The sequence below is a fragment of the Botrytis porri genome (genome assembly GCF_014898465.1).
Source record: "Botrytis porri strain MUCL 3234 chromosome Unknown BPOR_005, whole genome shotgun sequence".
Classification (NCBI taxonomy): Eukaryota; Fungi; Ascomycota; class Leotiomycetes; order Helotiales; family Sclerotiniaceae; genus Botrytis; species Botrytis porri.
Window position 1 is genome coordinate 824,288 of NW_024066079.1, and position 26,711 is coordinate 850,998.

Genomic DNA, 26,711 nt, shown 5'->3' on the forward strand with positions numbered 1-26,711 from the left:
AGGAGGAGGAGGAGGAAGAGAAAATGGAGAGAAAGCACGTAAGTAAAGGATTGACAAGATGGCTGTAATTGAAAATGGATTAAGTATTAGGGCTCGTTTGGATGTCAATTCCGATCAGAATCCATTAAATAATCCGTTTTTCTATTTATATATTGATTTTGATATAAAATCTATAGAAATAAGAAGAATCGAAATATATATATAACATATACAAATCTTTATATATAGAAATCCGAATTTTCAATTTATTAAAATCATTTAAATAATTTAATAATTAAATATAATAATAACTTCATTTCAATTAAGATACATATAAGAATAACTTTATTTAATCGAAATTAAAATTTAAACTCTAATTTAAAGAGAGTTTAAAATTTTAGACTTTTCTAACTTGAAGTTTTAAACTATATATACTAATGCTTTAAATTTTAAAAGCTTATAAGAATTTATAAATTTATAGATTTTTCGTTTAATTGAAAATAATAACTACTTTTTCTAATAATTTTTTCAAATCTGTGTTTTATTTTTCTATATAAATGAGTAGATTATTTAATGAGTTGTTTAATATATTTTTTGAAAATTAAATTTTTAGTTTTATTCAATATATTAAACATATTAAACATAGGATTATTTAATAGAATCTGTGATTTAATATTCAAACGGAAAGTAGGAATCTGTTTTCAAAATGATTAGATTATTCGATGGAATCTGACCGGATTTGTACATCCAAACTACCCCTTAGATAGTTATTTAACAAAGGTAAGATGAATTTAATTAATACTATAATATCTTCCTCCTCCTCTCAAAGAAACACTCCAAGTCCATCACTCACTTACTCATCCTCTCCTCTCCCTCGAACCCTCCTCACTAACCCTTGGAGCCGCCATCCGAATCTCCCTCATCACCAAATCTATATCCGCATCTCCGTTCCTATTCTCCACCCCCATCCCCGTCGTATTAGCTCTCCTCCTATTTCCCTTCCCCTCACTCGCCATACTATTCACTCTCTCCCCATCACTCTCCTTCATCCTAATAACACTCGACCTGGACCCCATTCCCATTCCCATACTCCTCGCACCCACCCCACTCCTCCCATGAACCTCCTCCCACCTCAATCTCCCCACCGCTCCCAACCCATCAAAACTCTTCGCAATCCCTTCCAACGTCTGTAAAAGCACATCCGTATGTCTCTCCACAATCCTCATTCGCACATCCAATTCTTTTTCTTTCAAGCTTGTCGATCGGAGACTTGTTCCTATCTCCCCCGTGCTTCGTCTCTCCATATTTCTATCCAGCTCTCCATGTCTATCTCCATTCAAATACTCCAAATCCTCATCAGAAGAGAAATCCATCCGTGTATAACCAAACCCATCACTACTATTTCTCCCATCCCTTTCCTTCCCTAACCATGTCGTCGGCGCCAACGGTGTAGTATGACTTAAAATAGTCTGGGTAGACTGATGCGTATAAGCTGAATCCTCACTGTCGACTCGATAAAAAGAGGTTATTGAGTCAAATGTAGGTCTCGGGAGTCTCGAAGGCGACTTCGTTAGAGCAGGCGATATGGGACGTGCTCCAAAATCACACTGTCTTAATTCTTCAACATAAGGCGGGGAGTCGGCTACGAGCATGGTACGAGTTGTAGACAATTCATTCGGGTTTTGAGCGAGACGTTTTAGAGAGCGACTTGGTGGTCCAAAGGGTGGATTTGATGATAGTGGAGATAAAGGTTCGACTTCAGTAGGAGAAGTTTCTGGAACCAATTGAATGGATGCTTGGTTTGTATCCGTATTTGTATTTGTATTTGTATTTGTATTTGTATTTGTGTGATGCACACTCGAGTTTCTTGATCGAATAGAGGCCAAGTCTTTTTTCCTCTTTGCTCGTACTTTCTCGCGACGGCTTTGCTGTGTTGCTTGTTCTGTTTGATTCTCATTGCTGCCAAATTGTGGACTTATTGGTGTTGAAATTTCGACGGAAGAGGTCGCTTGATTCCTACATGGACTTTCTGCCTCCACCTCAGTAGTTGCAGGAAACTGGAGTATATTCTCACTTCCCGGTGAAGCAATTGAAGGCCCTGGAGTCCCTCTAAAACTCTGCAGATCAACCGTCTCAGCAGTTCCAAACACTGCTTGCGCCGAGGAGTTCGTATTAAAACTATCTGGTGTAGACTTTAGCGAGTGTCTGATATTTGTTCCTGAAGTTGCGATGCTATGAATAGTGGATATTGATTTGATCACTTTGTGACTCTGATAAGTCGGTTTGATATCGGGAGATGGTGTTCTATTTATCACTCGTAAGGGGCCGTCGGATCTATTGCTCCAGAATATTGGACGGTTGACGGAATTGAGAGAATTTGCTCGAGGATTATCTGTTGGAGCTATTTTGAATGAAAGACTGGGCGAGGAAAATACTTTTGATGACTGCGGTCGAGGTCGGGTTTCTGGAGCATCGTAGTAAATGCTTCCAGTAGGGGTATACACTTGACTAGTTCGATGAATGTATCTATTTTGCAGCATCACCTCTTCCGACCCTGGTTTTGTAACTACTTTTGTTAAAGTACCTGGGCCCCAAGTATTCCTATTAGAGGTTGAAGTAGTCCTACTAAGTACAGGAAGTTCCGGTGGAGGTCTAGCAGAATCCCCAATTTTGTAGCCTGGCTTGGGAATAACAACAGGGCTTCTATCCGGTATTGGAACCCGTGTCAATTCTGAAGTCGTCCCAGGAGGTGTCGGAAGTCTCCCCAGGTAGTCATGCTCTAGCGGTATGGAAATTGCTATATACTGCACGCCCTGACGAGTTTTTGCAGCAATAGCTGTATCGGGGAGTTTCAAAAAATGAGTGGACTTCGATTCCTTCTTTTGCTTCCTGCGGAGAAGACCAAACTTTTTTCTTGGGGTGGTTTGTGGGAGCGCAACTAGATTATGCGCCGGGGGATCATAAGACATGAGAAATTCGGATAAATCTTTCATGGTTTCTCTTTCACGTCCAGGTGGTGTTGTATCCAAAGATCCATAGCTTTGACTAGTCGTTTGACGAGGTCTAGTTCTTCCACTCGACTTGGTACCTGAACTGTTAAATCTTCTCAATTCTGGTACAGTATCGATTGTGCCATTATTCTGAGATCTACTCGTTCGGCGGCGCGATAACAGTGTAGGATTGATAGACGAGGGTGTTCCCATGGACCGAGGTCTTAGAGGTGTGATATCTACCAAACGCGGTGGAGGAGTTTCACTATCAGTTACTGGATTCATTTTAATTGTGATCTGTAGCATGCACCATGTTAGACAAATATGTGATTTCCCGTAACCGGGGAACCTTCTCTCGAAGAAGACATACTGATAGTTCGTCACACTCACATAGCGTTTTTTTAAAGCTGTATTTAAATCGAACCACTTCAAGCAGCTCTAGCTTACGAAACAGTCTTTGAAGATGAACATGATGGAAATACCGAACAGTGAAAAATGTTGCAAAACTTAGCTGAAGGGTAAGAAAGGCCGTTACCATTATTGTAGCTCGGTCGACTTGAATATCCACGCTGGTGGCTCAGATTCGTCCTAGTAACGCAATGCAAGGAGGAAACTAATCACCTGCATCTCGAAGTTGCGCGGACGCTGGCTAAACAATCAACAAACTAAAAGATTCCCAACCCGTGGTAAAATATATCGACTTTGAACAATTGGAGGTTAGTGGTGGCTTCATGGCGTTTTATTGCATCAATGGCAGGCACAGTAGACGCCGACTAATGCGGCACTAAGAGTCGATTTTAGAGATTTGCAGGTCATGGGCAGATGGACATTGACTTGATGATAGCGGGGCGTTGCATGCATGGCCGTCATATCATGTTGTATCATTGTGGCCATTCGGTTGTGATCCGAATCTGAAGTAGCAATGGGTCAAGACAGACATCTACTCGAGTACAGAAAAAATACCTCTCTTCACGATTTACAATACAAATACACAATCAATCAATATTATTCCAAATTCCCACATGAATTATTAGAATTATCATTAATCTTTCCAAGACTAGAAGTCCACCCCTCCCACTAAACTCTTAGCGATTCAGGGAACAAAAATATCCGATAAGGCAAGGAATGATCTACAGCCCCAACTCTCAAGCCCGAGTAAATATTTATATGTCCTATGTCCGTGCTAATTATTATTTCTTGATTTATGATTAACAAAGTAAAGTAATCATGAAACTCTCAATTATAAAGTCCGAATTCAGAAATCTCAATATTAGGAGCAACACGGTAATTCCGGATACGTATGTTGAAATGAGAATGCAAATGAGATAGATATCGAAAATTGCAAGACACGGGGACGAGCCGAGAAGGCGCAGGGGAATTACCGGTGTAGCGGAGAGTAGTTGAGTGGCTTTCAAAGGAAACTATTGAGTAAACCATTCGGCTTGATTGTTGATAACTACAAGAAGATTTTACCTCGGAGTTAGCCCTTTGAACTCTGTAGGATTCATTGATCTATGTCAATTGAATCTTCTCGCCATTATGGCTCTCTTCGAGTATTTATTAAAGCTGTCACAAGTCAGGTCACCAAAATGCAACTATTTTCTACTCTCTAAGATCTATCAGATCTACTAGTTAAAAGATAATTCCCACCAGCATACACTTGTCTCACACGTGCGCCATTCGCCATGCTAATATTTTGTTGCGCCAAACTATGCAGTTTCCTAACCATTAAAGAATATATCAATAAATAAATTCATGCTACCCTCACTTTCTTTTTGGTGGTTTACGTTGAATAAACGGGTCCGCCGGTGCCTTTCTACGCGGCGGAGGTGGTAAATTAGATTTCGGTGTACGCGCCGCGGCAGCAGCAGCTTTATTTGCCTGCTGTGCTTGAAGCGCAGCTTCCAGATCTAATTTTTGAGGTTCGACTGGCCCTCGATTGAGCATGGCGGAAGCTGGTGGTGCAGGGTCTGCTTCTGACGTTGGAGTCTATGAGGGTCAATAAATAAAAACGTGTTGGCATAAACCACGACTAGCACTAAACCAGTCTTTCGGTCGACTTACCTTCTTTTTCTTTTTGGCTGTAGTATTATCTGGGTGAAGTTCCTGCTCCCTAGGTCTCTTCCTCTGCTCGCCCATCTCAACGTTGATTGGTGTATTCTTATCGTCGACCGATGTCGTGCTACTACTACTACCTGAAATAGATTCTCGAGAACTTCGGTTTCGCGGCGCATCCGTCATATCGATATCGCTGTCGCTCTTGTCGGATGGACGCCTATAGCTATTGCCATTCATGTCTGAGGACATCTTCGAATAGTCTATCGCTGGTGCATCCTTTGATGTCGGCCTCGATAACAATCCCATGATATCACCACTTGTGTATCTCTCACGGCCTTTGGCATCTTGAATCAGCCTATTCCAGAATTCACCTTGTTCCAATGCTCTAGAGTCTCCTAGAACCCACAATGACGATTTGGCTCTAGTAAGACCTACATTCATACGTCTGATATCGTTCAAAAATCCAATACCCCCTGAAGCCTTAGCACGAACACAAGAAAATATGATAATCTCTCGCTCTCGACCTTGAAATGCATCGGTCGTATTGAATTCAATCTCTTCGAAGATTTCGTCTCCAAATATTGCACCAAAACGTCGTTTGAGCTCATTTAGTTGAGCTTTATAGGTAGTTATGATACCGATTTTGCCTTTGAAATCATAGGATCTGTAATCTGTCTTAAGTCGTTGATAAAGCTGAATAGCAGCATTTAACTCAGGAACGTTGATGAGGGAATGGCCTCTAGCCTCTTTGCTTTGGACACCCACAACATCAAAGAATCGATAAGGTCCGAGAATCGAACTTGCGTGCCATGGCTGCACCCGTAATTGTGCCATTCCATCACCATCAATAAGACGACTATTATAAAATTGTTGACTTGGGAATCGACTGATCTCAGGATGCATACGATATTGAGTATCGAGTAAGTGGACATCGTCGGGATGATTTCGCTGCATGCGGACGAAGAGACTCTGTTCGTAGCCATAACTCTTCGCCAATCGTGAGAGAACTGTTGGAGGCAATTGTTCAGGATCTCCGACTAAGATACATTTCGTGGCACCGTATTTAAGAGGTATCAGAGCGCTGAGTTCGATACACTGAGCAGCTTCATCAATAATGACTGTTTCGAACTCGACATTGACATTTCTTAGAAAATCGTGTCCAGATCCACTGAGCGTGGCACAAAGAACATGGGCGCCATCGATAATCTCCTGGGTGAAATGGCGTCTACTGATCTCATTTTGTCGCACCTTGTTGTCGCTTTCTTTATCTTCATCGATCTTGTTACCTATGTGAGCTTGCTTTCGTTTAAGCTCATCGAATTCCCTTTGCAGTTTGAGTTCTGTAGTTTTGTCACCTGCAGCACGGCATTTTTCCATCTCAGGTCTTAAAACGTTGAGCCTCTCTTTGATAAGCCCTGCATCTCTGTGAAGCATCTCCCGATCATTCAATTGTCCCTTCTTAGATTCTTGGTCCCCCTCAAGCTTGATCCTCACCAATTCGTCAAGTGTCACATCTTTGACACTAGAATTGATCGCATCACTTCGCCCGACACGAATTACGTTAATCTTTTGATGCGAGCCGCTGAGAGGCAAAATTCCCTCCTTCAACCGGAGGACCAATTCATCAACAGCAGCGTTACTAGGAGCGCAGATAAGTAGCTTTTTCTTTGGTGCTTGTGCTTGTGCTTGAGCGCCCGCACTGCGATTTTGGCCTTGTGGTCTGAAGCCCACTTGCTGTGCTTGCTGCTGAAGCACCTGAGATAGCAAGGCGCCTACCATGGCAATAATCGTTTTCGTCTTTCCTGAACCCGGAGGACTAGTACTATTAGAGCAATATCATTTGAAGTGGAACAAATTTCAATACATACCCTTGAATCAATGTAAAACCGTCATTGTCATTGGCGGACAAAATCGCTTTGGCTTGCCCATTGTTAAGTTTATACCTGGTCGATATCGAAGCGACCTTTTCATCGGAATATTTCTGTAAAGGAGAAGGCTTTGCCTCCAAGATTTCAGTGCACAGGTCGTAGTATTCAAGACTGCTCAAGGCTGCAAACTCTCGCAGAGTTGTCGTCATATCGGTGATTTTGAGAGTATATAACTTGCCGTTGGGCACGAAACAATTTAAGAGCTCGGGGCTAATGTCTCTGCTTACTCTGTAAGTGACTTCCATTGCATCACGCTTGCGGGTTGTCCTAAAAACGCGGGCTAGACAATGTGGTGCTTGCTTGTCTTGGAGTGGATTCGAGCTTTTGGAAAGGAGTACAATATCTTGTTGGTACACCATGAGGTCTCTTTGATTGGATATTGACATAGTTGTACTAACTTCCATGAATTTATCAACAGACAAACGATTGAGAACCTTTATTTCAATGGGCTTGAACTGATTCTCTTCTTTGGCTGTCAGTAAAGAGCGCCAAACTTCCGATATGAGCAACGGCTTGAATGTCTCCTTATAGAGACCGAGGTCTAGAAAGCTGTTTGCAATCTTTTTGCAAACATTATTGCTTGGGGGATCCTCGCCCTCATGAAATATATCCCAATTGAGCAGCTCGAGATATATAATGTCCATATTTGGCTCCAAACGAGCACGAAGATCTTTCTTTGAGTAAACCTTCTTGGTCTTTCGTACTGGACCAGTAGCTTGTAGAAGTGCCTTTTTTCTACTCTCCTCGTATTCTCTGACTTTGTTTGAAGCCTCTCGACTTTTGGTGAAAAGAAACTTCGTGTCGGAACCATCATCGTCATCATCATCATCCGAATCTTCGTCTGAAGATCCTACCATTATCTCACTTCGAACAGGCGCATGATCTTTACCTGCTACACCGCTTAGATTTTTCAGACCAGATCCCTCACCCTTCACTAAGGCTGCTGGAGCACGAAGGGCTTTCGCTTGAGCAATAGCTGCTGCATTACGCCTCTTTTTCTCTTCTTCATCTCTTCGGCGTTTATCCTTCCAATCCTCAGTAGCTTTGGCGGTCTTTAGGGATGGCTGTGCTCTCATTTTATCCATAATACTCTTATGATGCTCAGAAAGGGTAAATGGTGCCTGAGAGGCTTTGTTGGATTGAGTAATGACTGGCTCATATGTTTTACCATCTCCAGCCTTTGACCAAGTATCGAGCGAGGTTTGAGTTTGACGCCCCTTGACACTGAATGTTGGCTCATGTTTTACACCTCCTGCTGATTCAGACCAAGAATCGATTCTTGATTGTTGTTTCTGAGCTGTTGTAGAATAACTCTCTATAATTTCCACACCTTTATGTTCGTCAAGGGCAGCGCGCAACTCAGCTTTTTGTTGGTTAGTAAGATTTGTCTTTCTGTATCCCTTCTCGCCCTCATTTAAGCACGCATCTTGAATAAAACTAAGCGAATACTCATGTACCTCAACATCAAACTCTGCTAATGATCGAAGAAGTTTTCCGAGGAGACTAGTGATCACACTGACCAAATAGATATCTCTCAACCTCAGCATCATTGTTAGGCCGTTCACGTTCAAGCAAACGACTTGCAATACTTTCTTTTGTGCAGCCTTCCTCGATATATAACCCGAGGACAGGACTTGAGTATGAGACGAGTTAGAAGACTCGCATAGGGCTGAAGCAATGATACTGTTCTTATCAAACAAGGATTCGGCATATTCCATTCCATCTCGGCAAAAGTCTTGCAAGGTTTCTTTAGGAAGCTGAACACGACCTCCCCAAGCTTCTGTGTTGGCAAATGCCGCATCAAGGGCACGCCACTGATTGATCCACCAAGACATTACAGCGCCTCGCTCTGTAGAATCTAAAGATGGGTGAGTTCGTAAAAACCCCGTCGTGTCTCCACAAAGGGCCTCTAGCGTGTCTCGTCCAACCTTAAATAAATATGGGACAGGGGAAAAGTTCTTGGCTTTGGTGATCCGGACAACAGCAAACGTTAACGAATTCAACATCGGCACAAATGCTTGCCCTAATAAGCTCGATATTGCTTCACGCTTGCTTATTTGATCCGTTGCAGCCTTGACAACCTCAACAGCAGCCTCAAAGATTTGTTGATCAGCAGACATCAGGGCTGCAAACAGTGGCCGAGAGGTCTGAGGATCTCGATACATCTCGATTAAATGAGATGCATTAAAGTCGCTGAGCCGCTCAAAGATTCTAGACACGTTCTCAGTGAGCTGACGAAAGTCTTTATTATATTGTAGATGAGAGGAAGGAAGCGGTAGTTTCTTCGACTTTGGTGTGAGTTCATCTAATCCGGTAAGGTGAGTCGTTGCCGCCAGAATGCTTTTGGCCAAATCTACATTTCCTGGTCTGAATATGTCAAGAACGCCTTGCCAAATTGGCTGGGAATGGCTTCGGAGACCCTGTTGTATCGGAATATCCTCCGCAAGAGCTTGGAACTCTGCGCTCAGAGCTTTGCAGTCGAGAGCCAAAGCATCTCGTATGACTAGCATACCAAGTCTTCTCATTTCTTGGTGTGTGGTGTTTTCCACCTTCGAATCAGCAGACTCTGTGATCATCTCCTTGTAGTCGTCAACAAGTTTCATGATGTTATTGATGAATATAAGAGACGTCGACGGATTGATGACGTACTCTGAATCGACAAAGGTGTTCAAGGTGGCACGGAGAGTATCGAGTGCAGCACAACGACAAGCGAGTTGGGTATTCTCTGGGTGTTCCGAGGTCTGATAAGTTCCCAGAAATCTGAAAACGAAACTACAGACATCGTATTGACGATCGGAAGGAAGTGACTCCACGAGTTCAGGTAACCATGCCAGAATAAAAGAAGTTTCAGGGTCTTCAAATTTTATTGTTTGCAGTTTTTCTTTAACGCCCCAAGATCTCAGGATGTTTTCTGCAACGGCAACTGGTGATATTGTAGCAAATGCAGCCCAGAAGTTCTTTGGAGACTTCTTGAGTAAACCTCTAAGCGCTTCGATGACTAACTTGTTGATTCTTTCAGATTTACAACTTAAGTGATTGAGTGCAAGTATGTACACACTTGGTTGAACTTCCATTGCTCGGAGAGAGTGTGTTATCAGATGTTCATCAAGCTTCTCTAAAATCAAAAGGAATCCTTCCCAAAATCGTATGATATCCTCGTAATCGTAGTTTCCCTGAGTCACAGAAACTATTGCGTCCGACAATGCGTCATGCACGACCCAGTCGAATGATGTGGGTGTGAGCATTGTAGTAGCCTTCTGCCAGGCACACCTCGCGAAACGCTGTCTAATGGGGTTCTTGTCGAAAAGAAACCGCCCTGTAGCTGGCAGTATATCACTTATTCTCAGGACTTTCTTTGTTTGTATCTCTTCAAAAACGAAATCGAAGTGTTTCGAAAGGTTGTCTGCGGATTTGTGGTAATCGACGCAACAAAGTGATTCGTAAAGCGACAGTAAAAGGGAAGAGTCGTAGCCAGCTAGCAATTTCTGCGTCCTCATTGGAGATTCCACTTCGGATATAACTTTCTTGCTTCTTTCTAACCCGTTATCTATACGTTGAAAGTCGAGGACATTAAGGCGACTGGAGAGCGCTGCAACCGTTTCGTCGTCGAAATTTCTGAGATATATTAGCATCGAGATCAAGCGCATATTGCGATGTATTACTCTGCTAGTTCCTTGAGATATGCCTTACGACCTATATGCCAATTATGCACACATTTATCACAGCACATCAGAAGCTTATTCAAACGTTCCAAGTAGCCTTCTACCATCGCCCCACCAGCATCACGATCTAATCCTATTGTGAGAGAGAATTTATATGCAACAGCCTGTCTCCGCTGGGCATCCTGTATGAGCTCCTTCTTGGTTTCTGCGCTCATATCCTCCTCGGCGTCATCTGGATGCGAATAGTCGACATAGTCTTCGTCGTTCCGCTTGGGGCAAAACCAATGGGCATCGGCAGGAAAACTCTTCAGTTCCCTATCAACAATTCATCAGTATTCATCATGGAGATAAGTACAACTCGTAGTACAAACCCGTGGAGCCCGTGGAGCTCGTCCATGATGTCTGCTTCATCAGGCATAGTTGCGGATGTTTCATAAGCTGAGCATGCGATCCGAATGTGAATATTGAGAAAAATCAAGATTGATATGGATAAATGTAGTTTACAGAAAGTATTAGGAATAAATTTATGGAAAGGTAGAAGTTGTGAGGTACTGCAAGTCTCAGCACCCGAGGGAAGAAAGTGGTCGCCTTTTCAAGTTCTGAAATCGTTAAAGAAAGTGAATACGAAGCGCAAGTTTTGGCAAAATGACAATCAAACTTGTGGAGTTGATATACGGTATGATATCGCAACGAAATTTCGAGAACAATTACACCATTGCTGTATCCCATATACAAAAAAGTAAAAAATTGAGGTAAGGGCTGAGATTGAAAGTGCTAACTCGCATCGCGTAGGACTAAAGCCATTTCACGTGTATTACTTGGATTGATTTTATCAGTAGCCTCGCATGCAAGGCTGGGAATTTGTTATCTGGGGTCAGTACTTGAGATCATTCGAACAACATTCAATCTTCTGCGAGTAGTACACAAATCTTGTTATTACTCAATTTCTGAATTTTAGAATGAGACTGTTGAGTGTTATCGAAATACTTCAAAAGTCCATTGATACTCATGTTGAATCACAAATGGAGTCAGTATAGTCATCCTGCAATCTACAATCTTCGTGGCACAAGGCAAGTCACAATAATCATCAAGGTATATAAATGATAAGTTAGATTATACTGCTCTCTATATTGAAGCTATGTGCACTTGTTTCTTTTGCAATCGCTATATACAAATGGACCACGGATCCTACCATCACTGCTGAGTATACACCATCAGAAGTGAAGATCTAGAACTATCTTCCAAAACCAACATGCCCTCACCAGTAAAAAGAACTTAGAAAGCAAACAACAAAATAAGATAATATGGCCTAGTGCCTTTTCATGTCATTTAAAACGCCCATAACACCAATGCAAAAGAAAACCAAATGTAGAACACAAAGGTCGTAGATCGCTCCTGCAGATCATTATGCTTAATATCTCCTGTATCAACAAAAGAAAAGGAAAATGTATGGTACAGTTCGTCGTAGTCTCCCGGTGTGGAAAAGAGTGAATATGATATTCGGGTATCATTGTGAAATGTCTTCGTTCCTCCTACTTCTTAGCGGCCCAAATGACTGACTTGATTCTAAGCGTGTCAAAAGGGCTGCCGAAGTAAAGTCGTTACTAGCCTCGAAACTCGGTCTAACTCGATCGCACGACGTTCGCAATCTATCGAAGGAGGGTCGTGGCCTGTCAACAGAGACCCGAGGACCAAGTTGGTCTATCGAAACTCTATGCCTTGTAAAGTCGGTTCCGTCGCTACCGTTTTGACTTCGAGGATTGTGTGTGGTGTTCGTCGGAGCAACTGAAGGAGGGTAAATGGGTCGTTGGTCTTCATCAATGCTCGGATAGTGGATGTGCTTACTCGGCTTCGTGATCTCAGAAGAAGATGCCGATGAACCATCCTTGGACATTGCGTCCACGCGCTCATCGGACTTATCAAGATAATCAAACTTGCCTTGACGAACTTGTTCGCGGATGATGTCGACATCATATGGAAAGTATACTTTTTGCACAGCCTTGATAGCAAATCGTGGTAAAAGGGCGATGACTACAGAAAGACAGGTAACTGCCCAGAAGGTGGCTTGTGCGAAAATTTGGGCAGCGGCTTTGTAGAAATATTCCGACGAGGTGAAGGATGAATAGACGCCAGTCCAAAACCAAACCAATAGAATACTTATGGTGACAAGAAGGACCATGAGCCAATCCCATCGATAGGTATTGATTAGGATGTATACGTTGATGGCGACGACGGCTGCTGGTGCTACGTAAACTCCGAATCGCGCTCGGTCATCAATATTTTGGCCACTTGAAGTAACAAAAGTGCCAGAGTCGAACAAGCAATATGCCATGAAGAAAATCATGACAGATTGATACAAGCCATCAAGCATGTAAAGCCTATCCTATGTTAGTCGTCTATATCAGAATGGGATTCATTTATACTTACCAAAACTTCTTTTGAGTCCATTCTTTTCGCTCAATGCCTCGTCTATAGAGTTGAGGAACCGCAAGAGAGACCTTGTCTGAAACGTCTTGATCCAAAACACCCATGAAGATAACAGGCACAGATGTAAAAGCCAAGTTGAACAAGAGGATGTAAGTGTAATCGTAAAGATATGTCATGTCGAAGTCGGCGAAGATCTGGTACCAGAAAATTGTAAAAGTCCATACGACGTTCTTGTAAAAAAAGTTGGCAATGGTTTCTCCCAATCTGCGATATGACCATCGTCCATGCACTAACACAAGTCGCTGCAAGAAACGGAATTGACCAATAGCATAATCAGAAGACATTACAGCTTGTCTACCTTCTTCACCAGCAATACCAACTCCAACGTCTGCTTCTTGAATCATAGCAACATCGTTTGCACCATCACCAATAGACAAAGTCATAACGCCCAAACCACTTTTGACCATTGCCACAACGGCAGCTTTTTGAGCAGGGCTGACTCGACAACACAGAACCGACTTGCATTCTTTACACAAGAGAAGGAATTTTTGTCGCAGTGAGTCGTCTAAAACAAGTTTAAGAGAGTCACCATCAATGACAATGGCATGAGTTGGTGCTGGTGGCTCGTGATTCTTCTTGGCGGCTTTGAGCTCCGCGTCAGAACCGGTGAGTTTGAAAGCTGCCAAATGCTTGTTAAGCTCTGCTTCAGCGGTAGAAACTTGTTCATCCTCGATCCTGAAGACAATGAGTTCCATGTCATTATTGAGTAAGTTGCATGAAAATCCAATGTTGATAGCCGTCTCGACCTTGTCACCAGTGAGAACCCAGAGCTTAATACCGGCTTCGGCGAGAAGTGCAATGGTATCAGGCACGCCCTCTTGTAGTCGATCCTCAATAGCTGTACCTCCAAGAAGGGTGAGATCGCGTTCAATCATATCTGATACTGCTTCCAGCTTATCTTCACGGTCCTGGATGGCAGCAGCCGCGATCTCGTGTTCACGGTTCCAATCCTGATATTCTTGCTCACCAAGCTCTCTTTGGGCGATACAAAGGGTACGTAAACCTTCTCTTGCAAACATCTCCAGATGTTCCGCTGTCGTACGACGCAACTCTGGTTGCTCTCCTCGCTTTAAGCGAGAATATATTATACTGTCTGCACCTTTACAGAAGAGTATGATTCTGTTGTCTGGCATACGGATAATGGCACTCATTCTCTTTCTGGTCGAGTTGAACTCGAGTTGATTTAAAACCCTATATTCTCTATCTTCGCCTTGGACGTTCAATAAAATACCATTCGACGAGTTTCCGAGAACAGTGAAACCAACATCACGGGCAGTAGCAACCAATGCTGCTTCATCAGGCGACTGAGCTCTGAATTCAATTTTGGGAGGATCTCCTGGTATGGTTTCCGAAATAACCGAGTGACAAAGAGCGAGAGCTAACATGAATTGATAATTGGCGTCTTGTTGCTCCTTACCACTTTCACCAGCGAGATCGGTAACGAAATCAGGAGCAATGAAAGTCAGATCATCATCATGGAGGTACGGGTTGTCATGGAGTTTTCTAACATCGACCAGCATTTTAGCACGCGCTGCATCAATCTGCTGTCTAGCTTTTGCACCTTCTTTTTCTACATCAATGCCTTGTCGCTTTTGCATACCAGCCTGGGCTTCAGTGTATGCTTCTCCGTAAGGAACTCCGTTGATACTGGCCTTTTTGAATTCCATCACGTTCTGGGTTAAAGTTCCGGTTTTGTCGGAAAAGATATACTCGATCTGTCCCAAATCATCAGAGATATTCCAAGATTTAGGCGTACAAGGATAATCGAGTTTGTCGTAATACATTTCGCTGTCGCTGTAGATGAAGAACGCCTGGCAAGTCTTGATGATTTCAATCGTGATGTACAATGAAATTGGTACCAAATTCTGGAAGAGAATAAGAGCAGCCCAAAAAGTAATGAAACCGTCAAGTGCCGGGGTTCCACCAATAGAACCAAATTCAAATAGATCGATGGTGTTATTGCCTTGCCCCCAACTGATACCCTCGACTAGACCAGAAGCGAAACAGATGGTGAACAGAAGAACGAAATTGTAAACGACATTCCAATTGAGTTCCCGGGCGATGCGTGAGCGTTTACTTGGTGTGATTCCAGAATTCAACATGATCTTGGTATCAAAGCCGGTAAATACGACAACTCCGAGAATCCAATCCGTGTTCCTGAGATTGCATCCACGAAGAAGCAAGTTATTAATTGAGATCGGCTCAACCATCTCCTCGCCTGGTCCATCTTTTCCATTGTATTGCGTCCAACGAGCCACACCGCTGTATTGGTAAAGATTAGGGTGCGGTGCTTCGCTGTCAATAGTGAACTCCGTTCGTTCACAGTCCCGAGCGTGTTTGATGCTTCGGCCACTACGAAGAGCATGTCGTACCTTCAAGTTTGTCTCTCCATCCAAATTTTTCGTTTCAACGTAGCAAGCTCCATCGGGGTCCGAGGTAGATAAAATCACAATATCAGCTGGGATCTGGTCGTCATTGTAAATACGAACGAAATCTCCAACTTGCACATTCTTCCAATAATCCTGATGAAATCTAGGTCTTCCAGTTACTGCATTGTTGCGGTTGATCAAACTTCCGAAATTTCTCTCCGCAGGGGCTTTCCCACTAGCGTCGTAAGAGAAAGCCGTCGACGGGCGATCGGGAACATCAAGCTCGCCATCTCGGGGGAGAGGAGAGGGCACTGGTGTCATTTGAATGTCGTCTCGCGCAGCCCTTGACTCAAAAGAGGGTCGAGACTCGTCCACATCCATAGCACGTTGGGCATACGTCTCTCCGGGTAGCTTTTTTTCTTTTCTCATCTTCTTGAGTGTTCTTACGATCCAACGTGAAGTGGCCTTTTTGATTCTCCTCCATAGTGAAATGTCATCATCGCTGACGTTCACGTTGTTCCAGTCAACAAGGCGATGAACAGGCGAATTGTTCAATTCATTGTCGAGAATAGTTCTGCGATAATCTTCGATGCCATCTTTGATAGCTGTAATTGCGACAATAACAATCAAGGGAACAGCATTGAGACCTGGATTAGATGCACCAAAGATACTAAAGATCTATACGAATCATCAGCCTCACATATGCAGTCTACGAGACCTGGACTTACGGTGAGAATGATCAAAAACAAGAAATACACGTTCGCGATATTGTGGAATTGAAACCAGATGTTCTTCGGTATGAAACTCAAAGGGGTGTATTTTGCAGTTCTGATTTTGTTTCGTTTATAATGCACCAAGGGGTGACCCGACTCGTCGATCGCGTCCCGTGGCAACGGATGATTAAAGAAAACCTTTCTAGGTCCTTGACCGTCATTATCATCATCCCCCGCCTGTTCCTCCTCAGCTTGATTCGATTGTTCTTCTTGTATCCTGTCAAGATCCGTTCCCATTGAACTTGCGCCGGCAGAGTCTCTCTTCTCACTACTTTGCGATTTACGCGGATGCAATCGATCCATTATCGATGTCCTCTTTTTATCACTACCGTTGGCAGGTACTCTTTGTGTGGCCCATCTCATTCGCCTCGTCCCTGCCCCGGGTGCATCCTCCTCGGGTTCTGCGTACATGTCGACGTCCGGCATGATTGCGATCGTTTGTGATTGGGGCGGAAGCCCAGTTTGAGGCAAGAGCCCGCAGGCAAGGTGAATATGTCCGCCAGTGTTTGAATGAATTCAGACGTTGAAATGTATTTCGTGAAAGAGACCAAACAATTGAAACGATTGAGACTCGACTAGAACTTTCGACCGAGATGAAATTAGTATCGACGAGCGACGGTAAGAAGTATCGTTATAACAAAGGTCCACACAGTAGAAGGTCTGGTACTTTTAGAATGGTCGCTTATGACAACTTAATTTGGTACCGGAAGAGTCGGCCAGGAGATCGCGAATAGGCGGTACTTCTTTTGAATATTTGAACCTTGCAAGGTTATATGGTGCAATTGAAAGATTGTGTGTGAGCAAACTCCCTAGAAGGAAAATTGGTCGAATTGAAGATATGGCGAAGATTCGAGGAAATGGTGGTAAAAATTGTTGATGTTGAGAGGAAAGAAAGGAAGAGGCACGGAGTCTACGGTTTGAGTTGGGTTTGAGCAAGTGAATGAAATGCTCTGGAAGTTCCGGGGGGTAAGAGGAGTTCGCAAAATGCTTATTGAGCAACAGCTAAAGAACAAATAAGAAGTAGTAGCAAACGCCACATGAAACCGACGAAATTCGGAGAGCGGATGATGGATTTGTGGAGAGGTAATTGATATGGTAGAGATAGTAGATAATAGTAGTATGTGAGACTAGTATCGTTCATACATCATATCACGTATTTTCCATGCTTCACCAAAGTCAAAAGTAGGTAGCTAGCTGTATAATAAAGAAAGGTCGATTGCGGTGGATGGAAAAGAATACGGAGTAGAAGGAGGGATGAATCGAAATTACTTGGCTTGAATAGTCCAGAGGAGAGTAACCCTGGAGGAAAATAACAAGAAAGAATTCCCGCAAAACAGATGATTGATTTGTCCTCTTGGATGGTTGTTGACAAGAGAGAGCAAGGGAGTGTCCGAATGCTGCAAGTACATAGGGAGAGGTACGAGTAGGTACTAGACAGATCGGTAGGTAGAGAATACCTAGGCACACCTGAATGTAAACTCAAACCCGAGGATTGCATTGGATTGAGACGAGGAGGGAAATATCAAAAATGTTCATACTCATGCTCATTCATGCTCACTGATTCATATCCAGTACCGCCTTACAATTTCTGAAGAGGGCTGAAATTTCCAAATGTTCTTGGGAGGCACATTGGCTGGAAGGGGGGGAGGGTGCTCCAGAAACCTAGGATTCACATTTACGCCAATCATATTTTAGAAGCAAAGTTCAGGGGGTTAACCTTCAATATCAACAAACAGTCATTCTCGAAAGGAGGGAATTGTCCTTGCTGTCCATGTAAGATCTTACTTTATTACTGTAATGAGCTTTGCCATGACCTTTTCCGGGGGAGGGGAAGGGACTTTTTGATGTATCACTGCATGTCGATGTACGGGAGATTCTATCTAGATAGATGGGTCTTTTGGATGAATGTGTTACAAGATTAGATTCGGAGTTTATACCTCGAGTATTGTATGTATGTACTGACTGGATTTTACCCGACTTGTTATTTCTTTAGAGTAGAAAAATGGGATAAATACTACAAAGACCAAGAGAAAAAAGAAGAAATTGATATAACTATGTAAGCATTGGGTATCACTTAGATAGTAATGTGCCAGTCGATAGCATGTACCTCGTAAGCATTTCATAAAATGGCTGGGGCTGGAGTCGAGTGGAAAACTCGGCCGGACAAAGGATCTTGATTCTGAAGCGAGGAAGGAGATTCGGAGAAAAGCTCTCGGATATTATATCTGACCGTGAGCAGTTGGGAGACGTCTCATTATCGATACTTATTAGGTGCACCCGTACTGGGTATGTGCAATAGGTAGGTACATAGGTACACTTTGTTATTTGCATAAAGGAAAAATGGTATAAGATATATTGCTCCAATTAATGTTTATCTATTTTATCAATCTGCTTCATCAACAAAACACTAATAAACAATTTATTTGTTTATTTGTTTATTCAGTACGGGCTGACCCAGGCTGGCTCGGCTGGCCACTGGCGTTGGCTGGATCTTTCTCATAACTCCGTACTCCGTAGATCTCTCTTTAGGTCCTACGAGCACTGGCACTGGTACTGTCCTCTTTTTTAACCGAATGGATAAAGCCTCACTCACATTGATCATCCAAGTTACCCTTTTTTATAGTTATCCGAAACCAGCTATCGATACTAGATACTAGATACTACATACTACATACTACTCGGGGTTTACACAGAGCGAGATGCATGCATCATGTGAATGGTAAAGAAAGTTAAATCCGTATGACATGAAAAGATGTCCTGCCTGCTATAAGGTATCATTTCATTTATTAGTCTTTTTAATCTTAAGAGAGGGGTATGTAATATGTATGTATCATCATCCGCTGTCAATAATGATCAACGCCCTACCTACACTAACGAACTACAATACTCTCTCATTTCATTTCTCAAGTATCTTTGAGGCGAAGGTGATAGCTGCTTACTTCAGATAAAATTAGCATGCATAAAACTATTATTATTATTATTCCTCCAAAATCCAGCGCGAGGCTTAGACTCTCGCTGAGCAGGATGGCCAACATCCGGACCGGACCATCAAGAAAAATTGGTACAGATGGACGTTTGACATCTGCATCAAATTGGAAGTAAAACGGAAGCGCAGGGACTTTTAGATCCGCGGTGGAGCCAGGGACGAATTTAACCATGGAGCCAAGGTAGTTGATCTTTTGATGGTGGACTCGTGGAGTACTTCGTATGCAGGACGGTACTGCACTCTCCAGAATCAAGATTGACACACACTCATCAAATAGTTTCCCAAAGAAAAATCAACTTTTTAATGAAGATCTTTACAATCTGATCTCTCGTCGCCCAGTATTTTAATCACAAGTAGAATTTAAGTACAAGTAGTCGTCAAATAGTTTCATCTAAATTGGATGGCTGTCGATCGCAACGTAAATGCCGCCCCAGCGCTTACCTAATCCCCAAAATAGAAACACCAAAATTGAAGTGATCCAAAATTCGTCATCCCGTGATGTTCGTGTCTACAAGCATTATCATTTACGCGACACAGACGCGACTTTCAACTCATCGAATTCTGAAAGATTGATTTGCACCTCTAACAAGAAGATTCTCATGGATTGAACAAGGCACTACGTGTTTCCATATCTGCTATACTATTTGAATGTGCAAGGTAGTCGTAGTCATGTCTTCAAAGAAGGGTAAAACTAATGGAAACATCCGCCAATTTTTCAAGCCGACACAACAGGCTTCCACATCGGCATCTACCCCTCTATCCACAACTTCGCGCAACAATGATCAGATAACATCTGCATCTTCACTTTCCACAAAGCCTCAGCCAACAGACCTAGTCTCAAGTGCTACTATGGAATCTATCTCTTCTCCACAATCATCTTCTTCGCCATCTTCTCCACAATCTACCTTCTCGTTATCAACTCCACCGATAAATGTTCCGCAATCCTCTTCCAATATCTCGAATGGCGTTGTTCCATGCTCAGACGACGAAGGTGATTCTGATAGTTCGTTGGAAGATCTAAACGTTATCTTCAAGACAAACCGTACAGCGCCAATTGCGACGTCTTCCGCGCTAGCTCCAGTATTCCCCAGGGCCTCCAGATTTAGAAATGGCCCAAGTTCGAGTGTTAAGCGTTCTCCATTGGCTCTTAGAACAACACAATATAAATTTGATCTGAAACATCTCATGGGAAGTGCGGTGGCCGATAAAGCGCTCGAGGAAAAAGAAAGAAGGTTGAAGGAAATAGCTCAGGAAGATACAGAGATGGGAGATGACGAGCCTACCACATTTAACCATGATATTCATGGCGGCATCCTACGGAAACTAAACGAGGAGAAAGAAGATGGTGGCGGAAAGGATATTCAGAAAGTTTTAAAGGCTGTAAAGAGAACAGAAGCCGGAAATGTCGGCAGTCGATGGTACTTTTTCGAAATTGGAGAAACTCCCCCGATTAAGAGGAACCCATTTCCAACATCTTCGTTGCCGAAAAATTGGAAGAATGATCTTGCCGAGCCTCAGATCAGACATCAAACATTTGTATCGGGGTTCGCGGAGAATATGATTGCGTATCGAAAGAAATTGCCCGATGAGATCATTCAGTGGATTCTAGATGACTTCTGTTTGGAAGAACAGAATGATCTTCGAAATGCCTATTCTTCCGTTTTGGCAATATCACGAAAACAAGTCCGTCGACTAGTTACTCCTGTGGTCATTGGAAAGATGTTCAAATCTATCGGTGCTACGAATACAGCTATCACTCTATCTGAAAAAGTAGGCCCACGTCTAGAGATATCAGATGCATATTCAAATCATCCTTGGCCGAAAGTCCGAGCTTTGATCGTTCTCTTGAATCTACTAGCCAAGTATCTCCAACAAGAAACTAGACTGGAAGTTATATGTATACTCTTGAGACTGGGCATAGATCCAGTCTTACTAGAAAGAGTAGATCTCTTATCACAAGTACAGACAACATTGCACAATCTATGTCTCTGGATCGATTCAGATGTATGGGAAGAATCCGTAAGTCTCCTCTCCAGCTTTCACACTCCAGCCCTAAACAGAAACTAACCATCCCCCAAATAGTCTCAAACAATCTGCGCCACCCTCTTCAACACCGTCGAACTTGCCTCCCTCCGTCTCGGCATAGTAAACTCCATTCCCCCCGTCCGCTCCTCCAAACTCCACGAACTCCGTCGTCGCCTAGCCCTCACATTCTTCTTCTCCTCCCTCCCCATATCCCTCTCTCCACCCCAAAAATCCCTCGCCATCCCCTCCATCATTCAGCGTCTCAACGATCCCCCGTTCCAGATAACTCGTACTACCGATTATTCCGAGCTCTCGGCTCTAATTCTCCTACTAGATATTGGTATTGACGACGGACGAGCCGAGGATCTAGATCTGACAGATGAAAATACAGAGATACAGTTCAATAAAGACGTAGATGAATTGACGGATCGATTTGCTAATTTCGGCATCATGGCTTCGGGTGCCGCTCATATCTCAAAGGTGGAAACAAGTGGGATTTTAAATTTAGTGGAGAGGAGAATAGAACATACGGTGAGGACTAGGCGGAAACCTAAAAATATGTTTTATGAAGAGACGAAGAAATATTATGAACGGGGAGAAACTCTAGAAGGAATGCAAAAGAGCATGTCTAATTTTGTGAAGCAGGCAAAATAGATTGGTGCTGCGCTCAAGATATGGGATTCACGCCTAATAAAGCAGGTCTTAATGATTTGTATATTTCAAGACCAAACACTCTGTATGCAATTTTAATGATATTGATGTTAATGTATCATACACGCTCTACCGACAAAACCTGCAATATTGTATAGTTGGAATGTGCAAAGCTCCTTCGTACCACCTTTCCATCCTTGAGACTCTCGAAACACAACACTCATCATCCACCAATCACCTAATCGTAGAATTTCCGGTTAACGTTAGGACCAAATAATGTGGTTCGAATAGAGGGTAATGCGTTATCCTGGAGCAACTTCAGACGCTCCTCAAAGGTATTGTTGATATCAATCTTGCCTCCTCCGCCAATAATAGACAAACCACCAGCACTATCCAAATGTTAGTCTCCAACTTCATCTCACTCAAAACTGGAGAAACCTACGATTCTTCCGGCAAAGGGTTCTTCTCATCTATACTCGCCGTCACATCCTTCTTCATCTTCTCCTTGTACACCTTCTGCGCCTCCTCAATTGCCTTCTTGATGAGGTCATAATCCTGTTTTCGCCCTCTAACTTGCAATTTTCCCTCGTTCAGCGCATACATTCCCTCCAACAAAAGGTTCTTCAAGATCTCCGTATATTTACCCCTATCATTCGTAGCTTCCTTGAGTTTTCCCTGCGCCTGTTCGAAGATGCCATCGAGAAGTTCCTGACGGGCAGATAGAACCTTGAGACGAGTCTTGTTTGCGACAGTCGACTGAGTGATTTGTTGGGACATGCGGGCGGTCTTGAATTTCTTCTCATATTGCGTGTCGATGGAGGAAGTTTCTTGACGGACGAGCTTAGATTTCTCAATGGCGAATTCCTGTTTGGGTATGTTAGGGGGAGGCAGATGGAAAATGGGTTGTTGGTGGAGACGTATCATTTGCTTTGAGTTCGATTTCGCGGCCCTTTTCCATGGCTTCTTGTTTGATGAACGCCGTCATCTTCTTCAACTCCTGTTTTCACATTGCGTTAATGCCGGTTCTACGAGTGGAAAGCCTCGGGGAGTGGAAGGGAAGCTGTACCTGCGACACCTAGATATAACATTAGCATAGGATTTTGAGGCCGGAGTGATTGTTGGAAATAGCTTCACTTACCTGGTCATCCGAAAGTGCGTGCGACATGATGGGCAATTGGTAGATGTGAAAGTACTGGGAAAGATTGCGTAGGGTCCAGAGATGTGGAAAGGTTGATATTCGTTGGAAACGTTGGAGCTTCAATAGCAACAACAAGGTTGGGGATTAACCACCTGGGATAGCTCCAAGGCCCAGAAGCGATAAGGGAAGCGACGTCCCGATTAATGATCATGTGACACTGTGGCGTTTACGTATTCTCGAAGTATATTTGTTTGAACGGTGAGGAATGTTCCTTGACTCGTGGGAAATGAATAATTCATGCCAAAATTCTTTCTATTTCATCTGAAACTCGTTGTTCGCACTGTCATATTTGCAAAATTGTATTTGTTGTGATTCATTGAGAGCGGTTGTTCTTGGAGTAATTTACATCTCGCGACTCAGGATATCGAACTTGCGATTGTTATACATACCCCCGAGATCTGCTGGACATCGCATATGACTTAATGTTAACTGCGTGTTGGAACAATCACCTTACACAACAAGTTCCTCTCAAACTTAATTATTACACCATATAATCTCTTTCTCGATCAGAGGACGGTACTTTACCATACCAAATGAAGCTTTGCAATACATCGTAATGGGACAGCTCGGCGACCTATCGCCTGGGGGGAGTGTGGCTGTAAGTCAAAGTCTCTCGTCCTGGAAATGAAATAGTTCCAAGATTCGTTGCACAGCTATCTAACTACCACTTTCACATATTGGCAGATTGGGATATTAGTAGGACTTATATCCACGAGTGTCCAAAGTCTCGGTTTAACCCTACAACGCAAATCACATATTCTAGAAGATGAGAAAGGGGCACATCATGTTCGAAGACCGCCGTATAGAAGGAGAAGATGGCAGTTGGGCATGGGAATGTTTATAATATCGAATCTTGTGGGCAGCACGATTCAAATAACAACTTTACCTCTACCTGTATTGTCAACTCTACAAGCCTCAGGTCTGGTCTTCAATTCTATTTGCGCAACTTTGATATTGGGAGAACCATTTACAACATGGTCTTTGGGGGGAACATTATTGGTTTCGACAGGAGCGATTCTGATTGCTATATTTGGGGCTATTCCAGAGCCAGCTCATTCGCTGGATCAACTACTATTACTGCTCGCACGACGGACCTTTGTTATTTGGATGATAATGCAGGCTTTATTGGTTGCAGGAATACTCGCTCTGGCATGGTTTCTGGGGAGAGTTCCAAGAATCTCTGCAAGTCCTCGAATCCGACTCCTTAGAGGATTGGCATATGGATGTATTAGTGGAGTATTGTCAGCCCACTCTTTATTGGTAGCCAAATCAGCAGTCGAACTGTTGGTCCGAACGATCGTTGATCGACACAACCAATTCAATCGATGGCAATCATGGGCTATTCTCTTCGGTTTCGTCTTCCTGGCTCTTACACAACTATACTTCCTACATCGTGGTCTTAAATTAGTATCCACCAGTGTACTATATCCACTGGTATTTTGCATCTATAACATCATAGCTATTCTCGATGGCCTCATATATTTCAAACAAACTGATCGACTACCTGCCCTACACGCAGGATTGATTGCTCTCGGAACGGCCATTCTACTATCGGGCGTCCTAGCTCTCTCTTGGCGTCTCAACGAAGAACAAACTCAACCAGCTGTAGCCCAAAGTGCGCTTGCCCCCGGCCTCGGCCTCGTCGAAGATACTGATAACGACTCTTCTGAATCCTATAACGCAGATGAAGAAGCCGCCATCACAAATGAACATCAAGCTCTCTTAAGCGATGAGCCCATGACTCCAACCACTAAACTCGATACGATTATTGGGGCAACGAGACTTGTAAGGAAAGCAGTTCGTCTTTCGGAAGTAGATGAGATCTGGGGTGAATTAGAAGATGATGATGCGAAATCGACGCCTACACGGCCAAGAGCGAAGAGACCAAACTTTGCATCGACATTCCCTAGAACATCGAATTATGATGAGGAAGCGGGAATGGACTCGCCTATTCCAGATGAAAATACATCACTTCTTCAGCGTGAAGTATCTTTTTATCGTAGGAAAAGAAGACGTTCAACGGGCTTCCCAGGCTTTGCAGCTCGTCCTACACCGAGGAAACGCCGTTCTATGAGATCAGAAAGTCAAGACGCGACAGGTGGGTGGTGGAAGATGAAATGGTGGAGAGATAGAGATGGGAGTAATGGGAAAGGCCCTGGTCCCCCTTCTGGTGGTGATGGGAGTACGGGTACGGGATTGGGAATCGGAGGGATAGAAGGATCGGACGCTGGTCCTTCGGGAACTGGGACGAGTAGTTAGGGATACGTATACCTTATATATGAATATTGTTTTTTTACTTTCTTATTTTATTTTATCTTATCTTTTGAACTTTAGATCTGAAGGTTTCCTTCTATCTAGCCTATTAGGGATGAGTGGATGAGTATGAAAGACTGGGTGTTGGGTTGTTATTGTACATTCATTGACTGATCGTTTGATTGTTTACATGAAGCTTTTCTTTCTACTCTTTTCTGGCTCTGTCTTTGCTTTTCGCTTCTTTCTGCTTTTCCCGTTTTTCTGCGTTTCTGTTGTGGTGGAACGAACCAATGAAAGAATGGATCGATGGCGTTTAGAGGAATCACAAGCATGCTAGGTATATATGGGGGCGCTGGTATTGATATCGATATTGAAGTCTGATGAGGTATGAGGCGTGAGGAGTAATATATAAGATGTAGGCATGGGTATAGGGATGGGTATAGGTATAGGTATAGATATAGGTATAGGGAGTAACGATGAAGGGGTGGGTGCTTGGGCGCTTGGTTAGCTTGTTCGACACTATATTATACTTTATATCTATGTCTATGGCGATGAGGAATCGTGGGGAATGGTAGGGATATGCTGTAAGAAAGGAGGGGGGAAGAAAGAAATGGAAATGAGATAGGGATAGGAAGTGCAGAAGATAGGCTGGAAGAATAGTAGTGCGAAGGGGTAAAGGGGTAGAGAAGAGTAGTTAATCAAAACATAATATAACGTACATAGCATAGCATATATGATAGATAACACATATAATATAAATACAAATATGAATACAAATCTGGAGAATGGTTCTTATTATTCAATCTTTTACATCTTTTTCAATTTTTCTATCTGTTTATTTGTTCAATGGTTTATTTGTTTAGATGTTTGTATATGAATACTACTACCACCCCGACTACTGAGATCATGAATCATGTGTAGGATATAAACATTATGGATATAGGTATATAGAATACAACAGAAGTTTCCGTCTCCCTTCTCTTCCGTTCTATTATCTCTATAAATCCATCATCCATTCATTCATTTATCTATTCTTCTATAACCTACCCACTTATCTATCTCCCTATAATCCATCTCTCTATCCATCTCTCTAATCCATCTCGCTATCCATCTATCCCCCTTATCCATCTATCTATCCATCCAAGCAAACAAGCCAACAACCACAAATAAAAACCCTTCCCTTCCCTCCCTTCCCTTCCTCCCTTCCCTTCCTCACTCTCTCACTCTCTCACCTTTCACTCTTTCACTCTTTCACTCTTTCACTCTCTCACTCTCTCACTCTCCTTCACTCTCTCACTCTCTCACTCTCTCACTCTCCTCACTCTCGTCAACTCTCTCACTTTCTTATTCTC

At 43.1% G+C, this 26,711-nt stretch overlaps 6 protein-coding genes across 6 annotated transcripts; 2 read left to right on the forward strand and 4 right to left on the reverse strand.

The window, feature by feature from the left end:
• Positions 1–836: 836 nt before the first annotated feature.
• On the reverse strand, positions 837–3,254 carry EAF01_003963 (uncharacterized protein; the record flags this gene model as incomplete). Its single annotated transcript, XM_038912217.1, has 1 exon — positions 837–3,254. One exon carries the CDS (start codon positions 3,252–3,254, stop codon positions 837–839), a length of 2,418 nt encoding a protein of 805 aa, XP_038771901.1.
• Positions 3,255–4,733: 1,479 nt separating this feature from the next.
• Positions 4,734–11,035, reverse strand: EAF01_003964 (uncharacterized protein; the record flags this gene model as incomplete). Its single annotated transcript, XM_038912218.1, has 5 exons — positions 4,734–4,958; positions 5,034–6,843; positions 6,896–10,570; positions 10,618–10,932; positions 10,989–11,035. 5 exons carry the CDS (start codon positions 11,033–11,035, stop codon positions 4,734–4,736), a joined length of 6,072 nt encoding a protein of 2,023 aa, XP_038771902.1.
• Positions 11,036–12,124: 1,089 nt separating this feature from the next.
• Positions 12,125–16,672, reverse strand: EAF01_003965 (uncharacterized protein; the record flags this gene model as incomplete). The annotated part of the gene is made up of 3 exons (XM_038912219.1): positions 12,125–12,995; positions 13,045–16,151; positions 16,202–16,672. The coding sequence occupies 3 exons, from the start codon at positions 16,670–16,672 to the stop codon at positions 12,125–12,127; spliced, it is 4,449 nt and encodes a 1,482-aa protein (XP_038771903.1).
• Positions 16,673–19,901: 3,229 nt separating this feature from the next.
• Positions 19,902–21,911, forward strand: EAF01_003966 (uncharacterized protein; the record flags this gene model as incomplete). Its single annotated transcript, XM_038912220.1, has 2 exons — positions 19,902–21,251; positions 21,315–21,911. 2 exons carry the CDS (start codon positions 19,902–19,904, stop codon positions 21,909–21,911), a joined length of 1,947 nt encoding a protein of 648 aa, XP_038771904.1.
• Positions 21,912–22,146: 235 nt separating this feature from the next.
• On the reverse strand, positions 22,147–23,073 carry EAF01_003967 (uncharacterized protein; the record flags this gene model as incomplete). The annotated part of the gene is made up of 3 exons (XM_038912221.1): positions 22,147–22,297; positions 22,351–22,772; positions 23,047–23,073. 3 exons carry the CDS (start codon positions 23,071–23,073, stop codon positions 22,147–22,149), a joined length of 600 nt encoding a protein of 199 aa, XP_038771905.1.
• A 589-nt stretch (positions 23,074–23,662) lies between these two features.
• On the forward strand, positions 23,663–25,365 carry EAF01_003968 (uncharacterized protein; the record flags this gene model as incomplete). Its single annotated transcript, XM_038912222.1, has 2 exons — positions 23,663–23,704; positions 23,791–25,365. The coding sequence occupies 2 exons, from the start codon at positions 23,663–23,665 to the stop codon at positions 25,363–25,365; spliced, it is 1,617 nt and encodes a 538-aa protein (XP_038771906.1).
• Positions 25,366–26,711: the final 1,346 nt, after the last annotated feature.